Source organism: Neofelis nebulosa, chromosome 7 (genome assembly GCF_028018385.1).
Source record: "Neofelis nebulosa isolate mNeoNeb1 chromosome 7, mNeoNeb1.pri, whole genome shotgun sequence".
Taxonomy (NCBI): Eukaryota; Metazoa; Chordata; class Mammalia; order Carnivora; family Felidae; genus Neofelis; species Neofelis nebulosa.
The window spans coordinates 140127351-140139535 of record NC_080788.1 but is presented as its reverse complement, the minus strand read 5'-3'; the positions used below and the strand labels follow the sequence as shown (position 1 = coordinate 140139535).

Sequence of the window (12185 nt, the reverse complement as noted above, 5' to 3'; positions counted from 1 at the left end):
CATGCTGACAGTGCTGAGCCTGCTTGAGATTCTCTCTCCTTCTCTTTCGGCCTCTCCCTCGCTCTCTCTCCCTCCCTCCCTCCCTCCCCCCCTCTCAAATAAAATTTAAAAAAACAAAACAAAATGGAAAGTCAAGCCAAAGTGGTTTACAAGGCCTTTCGTGATCTGGCTCTTAATTTTTAATTTTTCCCTCTAACCTCATCTCAGGCCCCACCCCTTTCCTCACTGTGCCTCAACCCTACCGGCCTCTATTCTTTCCTTAAACATGCTCAGCGCCTTGCTGCCTCGGAGCCTCCGTGCTTGACCCTCTGCACTGCCGTCCTGGCCCTTCCCACAGCTGGCTTGTGCTCAGCCTGTCAAAGCCCAGTGTCACTGCCTCCTGGATGCCTTCCCGGACCACCTCGTCTAAACTGCTTCCTTGCATTATCATCCTTCTTGCATAACCGGCACTTCCTTGCTAATTTCTTTATTATTATTTTTTTTAATGTTTATTTATTTTTGAGACAGAGGGAGACAGAGTGCGAGTGGGGGAGGGGCAGAGAGAGAGGGAGACACAGAATCCGAAGCAGGCTCCAGGCTCTGAGCTCTCAGCACAGAGCGCGATGCGGGGCTCGAACCCACGAACCCTGAGATCATGACCTGAGCCTAAGTCGGACGCTTAACCGACTGAGCCACCCAGGCGCCCCATCTAATTTCTTTATTATTATGTATTCTGTCATTGTCACTAAAATCTAAGCTCCATGAAGATAGCAGCCCTGACTGTGTTGTTCAAACTACCCTAAGCCCAAAGCATTAAAACAGTGCCTGGTGAATATTGATACTTAAGAATCAGATTCTTTCTGGGGGCACCTGGGTGGCTCAGTCGGTTAAGCATCTGTCTTTGGCTCAGGTCATGATCTCACAGTTTGTGAGTTCAAGCCCCACAATCAGGCTCTCTGCTGTCAGCATGGAGCCTGCTTCGGATCCTCTGTCTCCCTCTCTCTGCCTCTCCCCTGCTCGCTCTCTTGATCTCATGGTTCATGGGTTCAAGCCCCGCATCGGGCTCTGTGCTGACAGCTCAGAGCCTGGGGCCTGCTTCAGGTTCTGTGTCTCCTTCTCTCTCTGCCCCTCCCCCACTCACACTCTGCCTCTCTCTCTCTCTCTCCCAAAAATAAATATTAAAAAAAATGTTTTTAAATATAAAAGACTAAATTCCTTACTGGGAATTCGAATAGTATTTTGAATACTTACAGCCCTGAAGGGGCTGTAAGGAATTCTATGACAATGAACAGGTCTGCATTTTAAGGAGTTGTTTCGTTTTGTTTTTAGCTTTTAAGGACACATGCTATACTTCACTTTGAAAAAAAAAATTTTTTTTTTTTAACATTTATTTATTTTTGAGAGACAGCATGAGTGGGTGGGGGAGGAGCAGAGAGGGGGGGGGACACAGAATCTGAAGCAGGCTCCAGGTTCTGAGCTGTCAGCACAGAGCCCAACACAGGGTTTGAACTCACAAACCGTGAGATCATGACATGAGCTGAAGTTAGATGCTTAACCTACTGAGCCACCCAGGCCCCCACTTCAGTATTTTTTCAAGGTAGAGCACCGGTTCCTTTTTAAAAGATTATGAAATTCCGATTATATGGTAATCTGTACCAGTATGAAGCCTTTTATGCTTTCCCTCTCTGTAAGACTCCCTATTGACCCGTATGAATTTTTTTTAAGTTTATTTATTTTGAGAGAGAGACAGAGCACCAGTGGGGGAGGGGCAGAGAGAGAGAGAGAGAGAGAGAGAGAGAGAGAATCCCAAGCAGGCTCTGCACTGTCAGCACGGAGCCTGACACAAGGCTTGATCTCGCGAAACGTGAGATCACGAACCCGAGCCGAAATCAAGACTCTGATGCTCAACCGACTGAGCCACCCAGACGCCCCAAGCTGTATGAATTTTTATCCTGTGTACGCTCCCATATAACTATCACTTAAATCAAGATACAGAAAATGTTCCGTGCCCCGGCAGACTCCCTCCCAGCGAATAACCCTCTATCATTACCACCACCGTTGCCAGATAACCACTATTTTAACCTCTATCGCCATGGACCAGTTATATTTATTTTTCAGCTTCCCACATAGGGAATCACAGAGTCTTCCCCTCGTTTATAACTTCTTTCATGCGACATTATGTCTGTGAGACTTTGTCAGACTGACAATTCATTCTTTTTCATTGCTGTGTGGTATTCTCTGCTATCACAGTATCTTTCTCCTATTGTAAATATCACCATAGATCTTTCTCCTATTGATGGGCATTTGGGGTTTGTTTGTTTGTTTGTTTGTTTTCCAGTTTGGGGCTTTTATGAGTAACGTTGCTTGAACATTCTGGTACGTGCCTTTTTGTAGACGTAAGTACTCCTCCTTCTTGGGTATATACCCAAGAACGGCATTGCTGGGTCATGTATGTGCCTGTACTCTGCTTTAGTAAGTGCTCCCAAAGGTTTTCACAGGGACAGCATCAGTCTGTACTCCCACCAGCGGTATGGGAGTGTTTCAGCGGCTCCACATCCCCCCTCGACCCTTGATGGAAACAGTCCACTTGATTTCAGCCATCTGGCGGCAGTGGGGTGGAATCCCCCTGTGGTTTGCATTTGTCTTTCTCTGATGAGTCATGAGTAATGGCTTTGAGCACTTGTTAATATGCTAATTGTCCATTCACATATCCTCTTGATGAAGTGGTTTCTCAAGTCACCTGCCTATATTTATTTTATTCTTAATTTGAATTAAAATTAATTTAATTAGAGGGAGAGAGACCGACAGTGAGCAGGGGAGGGGCAGAGAGACAGAAGGAGAGAGAGATCCCAAGCAGGCTCCGCACTCCCAGTGTGGAGCCCGAGGCAGGGCTCGAACTCACGAACAGCGAGATCGTGACCTGAGCCGAAACCAAGACTTGGTGGCTTAACCAACTGAGCCACCCATGCGCCCCTCTTCTTTTTTTTAAATTGGATTGTCAATAAATAAATACACTGGGCTGTCAGTTTTATTGACTTGGAAGGAATTTTTAAAATATTCTGAGTACAAGTCCTCTGTCCTATATCTTCAGTGCGTATCGATGTATATCCATTGCAAGTATCTTCCTAATTCTGAAGCATGACTTTTTACTCTTTTTTTTTAATTTTTTTTTTTTACATTTTTATTTATTTTTGAGAGACAGAGAGAGACAGAGCACAAGTAGGGGAGGGGCAGAAAGAGAATGAGAATCCGAAACAGGCTCCAGGCTCTGAGCTGTCAGCACAGAGCCCGATGCGGGGCTCAAACTCACAAACTGTGAGATCCTGACCTGAGCTGAAGTCGGATGTTTAACCAACTGAGCCACCCAGGCACCCCCTTTTTACTCTTTTAATATTTCCTTGAGAAATCTTCACCCACCCCTGGGTTATGAAGAACTCCTCTCATGTTTTATTCTATTGTAGAAGCTTTATTGCTTTGACTTTCCTGTTTAGGTCCACAAGGCATCCTAAAATAATATTACATATAGTGTGAGTTAGAGGTCAAGGGTTTGGGTTTTTTTGGGTTTGGTGGGGGGGGGTTTGGTTGATTTTTTTTAAACGTATGACCCTCTAAAACGACCTGCCCCATTTATAGGAAAGACCATATTTTCTGTTCCATTGATCTTAATTACTGTAGTTTTATAATAAGCCTTGATACCTGGAGAGTGCAGTCCTTCAGGTTCCTTGTCATTCTTTAAGCCTGCTCTGGGGGCACCTGGGTGGCTCAGCGGGTTAAGCAGGTAAGCACCCGACTCTTGATTTTGGCCCCTGTCATGTTGGGGTCCGTGCTGACAGTATGGAGCCTGCTTGGGATTCTCTGTCCCTCTCCCTCTCTCTCTGCCCCTCCCCAATCACAGGTGTGTGCACTTGTTCTTTCTCTCTCTCAAAAAAAAAAAAGGGGGGGTAGTAGCTCAATCGGTTGAGCGTCCGACTTCGGCTCAGGTCAAGATCTTGCAGTCTGTGAGTTTGAGCCCCGCGTGGGGCTCTGGGCTGACAGCTCAGAACCTGGAGCCTGCTTCAGATTCTGTGTCCCCCTCTCTCTCTCTGCCCCTCCCCCACTCATGCTCAATCTCTCTCTGTCTCAGAAATAACTAAACATTAAAAAAAAATTTTAAAAAAAGACTGCTCTGATGATTCCAGGTCCCTTGCATTACCAAATACTTTTCAGAATCAGATGATCAATTCCCATGAAACAAACAAACAAAAAAAACCACTGGGAATTTGATTAGGATTGCATTGACTCTCTATATCATTACTGGGGAAAGAATTGAAATATTAACAATATTGAGCTTCACAAGCCATTGACATAGTTTATCCCTCCATTTTTTTCATTTTTAAATACTATCAGCAGTGTTTTATAATTTTCAGTGTAGAGGTCTTACACATCTTCTTTAGATTGTACCTGGGCATTTTATTGTAAATGGCACCAGCTCTTTTAAGTAATATGGAAATATGTCTATCCAAACTATAGGTGTATATGTCTATCCAAATTACAGCTATAGAGAGAGGATGCTTAGCAGTGACGAGCTGGCCTGCTCAGATTTTAGGGAAAATTGCCTTCAGAGACTTTAATTATAAAGTGACAGAAAAGTGAAAAGTCACCTTAGAGCGCCTCCCAACCTTAGACCTGAAAGGATGAATATATTAATATCTCTGAAGTGCGAATGTGTCAAGGAGAATCACAGAGGTAAAAATTCACCGCCCATCCAAAAGTCCTGGCAAGTGCACCTTGTCAGGAAGAACCAGAACACGTGACAGGTCTGGCGGGGGTGGACAGACCGCACTAGCTGAGGCCAATGCCTCGTCCTGGTTTTGCGTTCACCAAGCAGTTGTGACCGTCTGGCTACTCAGAAAATCTGCTTCCAGGAAGAGAATGCCTTGGCAAAATGGGTGTGAGCACCTTCCCACCCAACAACTATGGTGTCCTGCCGTGGGGCGCCTGGGTGGCTCAGTCAGTTAAGCGTCCGACTTCGGCTCAGGTCGTGATCTCCAGTTCATCAGTTCGAGCCCCGTGCCGGGCTCTGTGCTGACAGCTCGGAGCCCGGAGCCTGCTTCGGATTCTGTGTCTCCTCCTCTCTCTGCCCTTCCCCTGCTCATGCTCTGTCTCTCAATAATAAAAAAAACGTTAAAAAAAAAACTTTTTTTTAAAAGAAAACAACAACTATGGTGTCCCGTTGTAAGTAAGTCGGTACCCTGACCTCTCTTGTCTCCTAGGAGACTTAAGGTAAGTCAGCGTCTCAGGGTCCTACCTATCCTGAGGGCGTGGCTGAGGGCTGGACTCCATGGTGAATTCACGAAAATCGGTGCCATTAGTGAAGCCTCGTAGTGACCCCCAGAGTTACTTGAGTAAACCCATCACAGCCGTATGGAAATGTATATTATGGACTTCCGCAAAGGACTGGAGACTGGAATCGGTTATACATAAAAAAATCACAATAGCTGTAACAAAATGTCAGCTGCAAAGCTTTCATTCACTCATATTTATTACACGTCTACCATGAAGCTATGTACTTTCTTCATCTCTGAAGACCCAGGAAAAAACCGAAACCCCCACCTCTGTGGAGCTTACATTTTAGTGGGGGAGAGAGACGAGAAACACACAGAACGTCAACATAAGCAGAGAACAAGAACGGAGTGGGGCGCCGTGGACAAGACGGGCCGAGGAGGCCCCTCCAGGGACATATTGGATCCAAGCCAAGGACAAAGTGACAGTGAGCCACAGGGAGATGTGTGGGCCGAGGATTCCAGGCGACGGCCCCACAGCAGACCGTACTTGGCAGTGAAGAGTGAAGTGAGGGGGCAGTGAGGGCACGAGGGGTCAGGCTGTGTCGGGCCTCCTAGGCAAGGTCGGGACTTTGCCTCCCACCCCCCCACCCCCCCACCCCCGCCCAATGTGGGATTGCAAGGCCCCGGAGGTCTGGGAGCCGATCTGACTTCTGTTTGAACAGGATCCCCCTGCCGGTATGTGGAGAGCAGTCACAGGAAGTAGCAGCCCGGTCATGGGTGACAGCAGCCAGCCAGGTGGGAGATGGAGGTGTCTGGGGCAGGACAGTCGCATCGGAGGGGTGAGGAGCAGGGGACTTGGAACATGTGGCAGAAGCCGGGCCCATAGGATGCGCTGGCGAACTGACTGTGGATAAGTGTTGCAGGTGACACCAAGCTTTGGAAGGATGGAATTGAGGGTCCCTGAGATGGTGGGCAGGGGGCGGGGAGCAGTGGTGGGGAGGAGGGGGGAGAGCAATACGAATTGGACTGGCCCTGCTTTAGACACTCGGGTGGAAGGAAGAGGGGGCTTCAGGGAGGAAATGATAAGATGCTCGCAGAGGTCAAGTAAGATGAGGACCCAGATTCGGCCAAGGGATTTAGAAATGTGGAGGTCACTGTAACCTTGACCTAAAGGGGAGCAGGATCTTGGGACCCTGGCTGGAAGGGGACACCAAAGTCTAGGAAGGCTTTTGCATTTTAATCAGCTTCTGTCCTGTGTGGGGTTTTTTAATGCTTATTTATTTATTAGAGAGAGAGAGAGAGAGAGCGCGCGTGTATGCACATGAGTGGGGGAGGGGCAGAGAGAGAGAGAGGGAGAGGGAGAATCCCGAGCAGGCTCCACGCTGTCGGTGCAGAGCCCAACGTGGAGTTCGAACCCACAAACGGTACCCCTGTCCTGTTTTGTTTGGAAGCGTGGGAGCTAGTACGTTAAGTTCAACGCTAAGAGTGATGATCCAGAAAGGAGGGGGAGAGTCAGGCTGTGGGAGAGAAGAGACCACCCTAGGAACAGAATCTGATGACGTGAGCAGGGATGCACCCAGGGAGTCAGGAGTTGGTCTCGGATGGGAGCACGGAAGCGAAACAGCCAGTTTGCAGTAGGGAGAAGAGAACAGCCCTTTTGATTGCTTGGGTTTTCTCAGCGAACTAAGAAGCAAGGTCCCGAAATGTAACCATCGTGGGAAGGCACGAAAAGGTGACTATGATTAAGGCTCTAGGATTAAGGTAAGTGTCACGAGGGCTCATGACTTGCAACTTGAAGTATAAGGGTCAAAAATAGTGCAGGGGCGCCTGGGTGGCGCAGTCGGTTAAGCGTCCGACTTCAGCCAGGTCACAATCTCGCGGTCCGTGAGTTCGAGCCCCGCGTCAGGCTCTGGGCTGATGGCTCGGAGCCTGGAGCCTGTTTCCGATTCTGTGTCTCCCTCTCTCTCTGCCCCTCCCCCGTTCATGCTCTGTCTCTCTCTGTCCCAAAAATAAATAAAAAACGTTGAAAAAAAATTAAAAAAAAAAAATAGTGCAGTGAAGCAAAAGAAAAATATAGGTAAGTGGGATGTCATCAAAATGGCGAGCTTTTTTGGCACGAAAGGGCACCATCAAGAGAGTGAAAACACCAGCCACAGGGGCACCTGGGTGGCTCAGTCGGTTGAGCATCCGACTTCAGCTCAGGTCATGATCTCACAGTCTGAGTTCGAGCCCCGCGTCGGGCTCTGTGCTGACAGCTCAGAGCCTGGAGCCTGCTTCAGATTCTGTGTCTCCCTCTGCCCCTCCCCTGCTTATGCTCTGTCTCTCTCTGTCTCAAAAATAAATAAAAACATTTAAAAAAATTAAAAAAAAAAAAGAAAGAAAGAAAACACCAGCCACAGAATAGGGGAAATATTTGCAAATCCTCTATCTGATAAGGGTCTTACATCCAGAATATAGAGAGGACTCTTACAATTCAATGGCAAAAAGACAGTCAACCCAAGTACGAAGGGAGCAAGCCCCCCACCAAAACGGACAACGGTTATTCAGGCAAGAACTTGTACACAAATGTTCACAGCAGCACTATTCACAATTACCTGAAAGGTGGAGACAACCCAAATTGTCCATCAGCGAATGAACGATTAGACCGGTGGCGTGTCCGTACGTGGGAATAGTATTCAGCCACAAAAAGGAACCCGTGCCACGACGTGAGCTTCGAACACATGCCAGTGAGAGAAGACACAAAAGGCCACACGCTGTAGGATTCTGTTTACATAAAATATCCAGAAGAAACCAATCCAGAGAGACAGAAAGCGGATTGGTGGCCGCCAGGAGCTGGGTTGAAGGGCTAGTACAGGGTACAGGAGTTCCATTTGGGGCGATGGAAAGGTTCTGAGGCCGGGTAGTGGTGACGAGTATCCAACATCGGCTGGAACAGACTAACCCCATCTGGGACAAGTGTGCCCTGATGACAGCTCGGTGACCCGAAGCTTTCATGAGCACAGCGCTCCCCTCACATTCTCTCCTTTTGTTCAACCACACCCTTAAATGCACCCTCGGGGCGTAACCGTTCTTGATCTGTCCCCAAAATCGGACTATTACACACACTTATTTTTAACCATTCTCCCACTGGGTGGACTCCCAGCCCCTAGGGCTATACAGGCGGGCGGCCCAGCGACAGCGAAGCTCCTTGTACTCCCGCTTTTATGTAATTTGGCCTTAATAAAAGCACCTGGGGAATCGTCTGTTGGGAAATTGCCCTCGACAGGCCCCCTGGGGAAAAAACCATCGGGGAGAGAAAGAAGGTTCCGCGGGGAAATCGTGCGGCCCTACATTTAGCCCTTGCCACCCCCTATAAAGACTCCTCTACCCAGAGGAAGGATAGCCTCATACATTTCCCAGCCAAGGAAGGAACAAATGGATTTGAAAGCCCCACTCCGGTAACTAAGGAGCGTATCTATGGGCACAAGTTACCCCAACCCCTAGGCCCACTTGGCCCCCCGGAGGCATTCCAGATGATGACTGAACCTAGTCGGCTAAAGTACAGAATGGTTCATTAGTTCCTAGGTGCATTGTCTCTCTGAGAATGTATAAGGCGTGGGTTCCTAAGGCCCTCTTGGCCCCCTCCTGGCACCTCCGACCGAGGCAAACAGTTGTTCCTCAAACCACAAATGGTTCAGGGAAACAACTAAGAGGTCATGTCCCTGTAACTGTTCCGCCTGAGGGGTTGAGAGATAGATGACCTTTCATGAAAGCAGCAGAGCAAATGCTTCATAGATGATAAACGTAGATACATCATGAAAATAATGTAAGAAATTAATCAGTCAGCAACGGGCAGGAGGGAACGTTGTGAAAAAATAACCATGTTATTCCTTAAAGGGTGATTACACGTAGGAACATTTTTAGAATCAGGTAATGCCAGAAAACATAGATGACGCTACAAGGAAATTGCGAACAAACATAATGCCACGTTTGCCACAATAAAGCGGCCAGTTCCACGCACTGCTGTGGTCTGTGTCCGTTTTTATTTTTGTTTTATTTTATTTTTTTCACTTTTTTGCCGACGCCCGTTCATCCTTGGGGAACCCCTGGACCTGCTGGAGCTGGAGTCTGGCAAGTCCCCTTAATAAGCCATTTCTTATCAAGCTCGATTTGTCAGCCTTTTTCTTCCGTCTTACTGCCCCTTTGGGCTTTGGAGGTCGTTTTGCACACACCTCCCTTTCATGGAACAAACATAGAGAATGTGCTTAGTGCCACTGAACTGTATGCTTTAAAGTTTATTTATTTATCTTTGAGAGGGGTGGGGAGAGGCAGAGGGAGAGAATCCCAACAGGCGCCACACTCTCAGCGCAAAGGCCGAGGCGGGGCTTGATCTCACGACCGACCGAGAGATCCCGACCCGAGCCGAAATCAAGAGTCGGGAGGCTTAACCAACTGAGCCGCTCAGGGGCCCCCGAATTGTACACTTTTAAGTGGTCACGATGGTATATTTTATGTTGTGTGTATTTTACCTCAATAAAAAAAAAAGTGCAGTTATATTCAGACTACATTATATATGTAGATCCATTTCAGTTTCTTTCTTTTCAGAGAGAGAGAGGGAAAGAATGAGCGGGGGAGGAGCACAGAGAGAAGGGGGGACAGAAGATCTGAAGAGGGCTCTGTGTTGACAGCATGGAACCAAATGCAGGAAGGACTCAAACCACGAACCGTGAGATCATGACCCGAGCCGAAGTCAGATGCTCAACCGACTGAGCCACCCAGGCGCCCCCAGGTTACGTTATTTAAAGAGACAAAATATACTCCATTAAAATAAACCTAGTTGATTAGTTTAATTTTCTCATTCCGTGTCATTCTGGAAATTATAGGGCTTTTCAAGCTGGAAAAGACCATAGGGCTTGATTGCCTATGCCTGCATTGTAAAGTTTGTTGAACATACTCGGCGGCTTTTAATTACCACAAATATTAGGATTATTCATTCTGTTACGGGAATTTTTCTACCAAGAGGTTTATCATTCTCTCTCTGACTCATTGCCTGGGAAACTGACCCCGAACTCAGAAATTAACCCAGTGGAAACCAATCACATCTGACAAAGTGTGAGTCAACAAAGCATACCGTACATCCAAGTGTGCAGAATACCTTGACTATGAATACAATATAAAATCAGTATTTGTCCCATGAGCTATGCATACTTTATCATTTACCTTTCAAATAAAGTTCTTTAATGATGTCACTCGTTGCCATACAGCTTTTTATAATGCTTCTACGTAATAAAGTATTTGCTTGTGGGGAAGACAAGGAACTTTCCAAAAACTGGAAACGCATTTTTTTTTTAAAGCAAATTTTTCAAATTACAATGTTAAACTCTAACTCCACAAAGGTATATCATACGCGATCTGTAAAGTTTCACTGTATTTCAGGATTGTTCTTGAAGAGATACTCTGCCTATAATTGAAAGAAAGAAAAAAAAGACAAGTCAACAATTTGGAAGACATTGCTACTAATGATTACGATTTAAAAATAAAAGTACAAAGGGGCGCCTGGGTGGCTCAGTCGGTTAAGCATCGACTTCGGCTCAGGTCATGATTCACGGTTCGTGAGTTTGAGCCCCGCATCGGGCTCCGTGCTGACAGCTCAGAGCTCAGAGCCTGGAGCCTGCTTCGGATTCTGTGTCTCCCTCTCTCTCTGCCCTTCCCCTGCTCGCACTCCGTTTCTCTCTCTCTCTCTCTCTCTCTCTCTCTCAAAAATAAATAAAACATAAAAATAATAATAAAATAAATAAAAATAAAAGTACCTAAATCTTTACTCTCAAATGAGTAATAAAATCTTACTATAGGGGCTCCTGGGTGGCTCAGTCAGTTAAGTGTCTGACTCTTGGTTTTAGCTCAGATCATGATCTCACAGTTTGTGAGATCAAGCTCCATGTCGGGCTCTGTGCTGACAGTGAGGGGTCTGCTTGGGATTCTCTCCCCATCCCCTCTCTGGCCCTCCCTTGCTCTCTCTCGCTTTCTCAAAAATAAATAAAGAAAAGGGCACCTGGGTGGTTTAGTCAGTTAAGTGTCCGACTTTGGCTCAGGTCATGATCTCACAGTTTGTGGGTTCGAGCCCCAAACCGGGCTCCGTGCTGACATTTAAAAAAATTAAAAAATAATAAACATTTTTAAAAAGCCTGTAAAAAAAATCTCTTACCAGAAAATCAACGGGATCCTCCGGTCGGACCTTACAACATTCATTCAGACCCTGCATAAGTGTTGGCATCACGTGGGTCATTAAGTAGTTTCTCAGGGGAATCGACTGGGCCTCTAATAATTCTCTTTCTTCTCTTTTCACTTCCTCTAGTCGTTTATTCTACAAACAGAACATTGGGGGGTTGGGGTAAACAGAAAGGGGAGAGCATTTCCACCCAACTCGTCCTGGAGTACTTTAGAACACGATAGATATTGCTGTAAGTGTTCACCACGTTATCATAAAGATGGCATTTGAAACAGCAGAGAAAAGATGTAACTGGTGTTACCACAACCGCTTAGTAATCCAGAAAATAATAAACCGGATCCTTAAGCCACTTCTTAGATCAAGGTAATTCCTAGATGCCTAGATAAGCGTGGGAGGGTAGGAAGGAAGGGACGAAGGAAAGAATCACAGGAGTGCTAATAGGTCTAGAAGGTACTCGTCTGGTGGACACCCGTTATTCCTCGCTCACCATACCGTTCCCCCCTCTCTTGGGAATAGTAATTCCAGGTTTCCTTTGAGAAACGTCCCGTCTTAGCCTGGTGGTTTCAGTGGGACTTAAGCCCATCAGTCCAGCCCGCCTCCTGGTTATGAGCCTTAATTAAGGATAAACATATCAGCAATGTGGAAGGCAGAGCAGAGACAAGGACCCCAGGTCCCTGGTGACATCATCTGAGCAGCTCTATCAAGCCTTGCCTGAAGCCAGCCCTACCCCTGGA

The 12185-nt window shown here is 46.8% G+C and overlaps 1 protein-coding gene across 1 annotated transcript in view; it reads right to left on the bottom strand.

Annotated features, from left to right (window-relative positions):
• Window positions 1-10044: 10044 nt before the first annotated feature.
• AK7 (adenylate kinase 7) overlaps window positions 10045-12185 on the bottom strand; it is a 74759-nt gene continuing 72618 nt past the window's right edge. The window contains exons 18-19 of the mRNA XM_058740593.1: window positions 11428-11586; window positions 10045-10683 (exon numbers count right to left, since the gene is read on the bottom strand). Of these exons, the coding sequence (XP_058596576.1) occupies window positions 10645-10683; window positions 11428-11586 (198 nt within the window). The 3' untranslated portion in view covers window positions 10045-10644. The remainder of the gene's footprint in view (window positions 10684-11427; window positions 11587-12185) is intronic.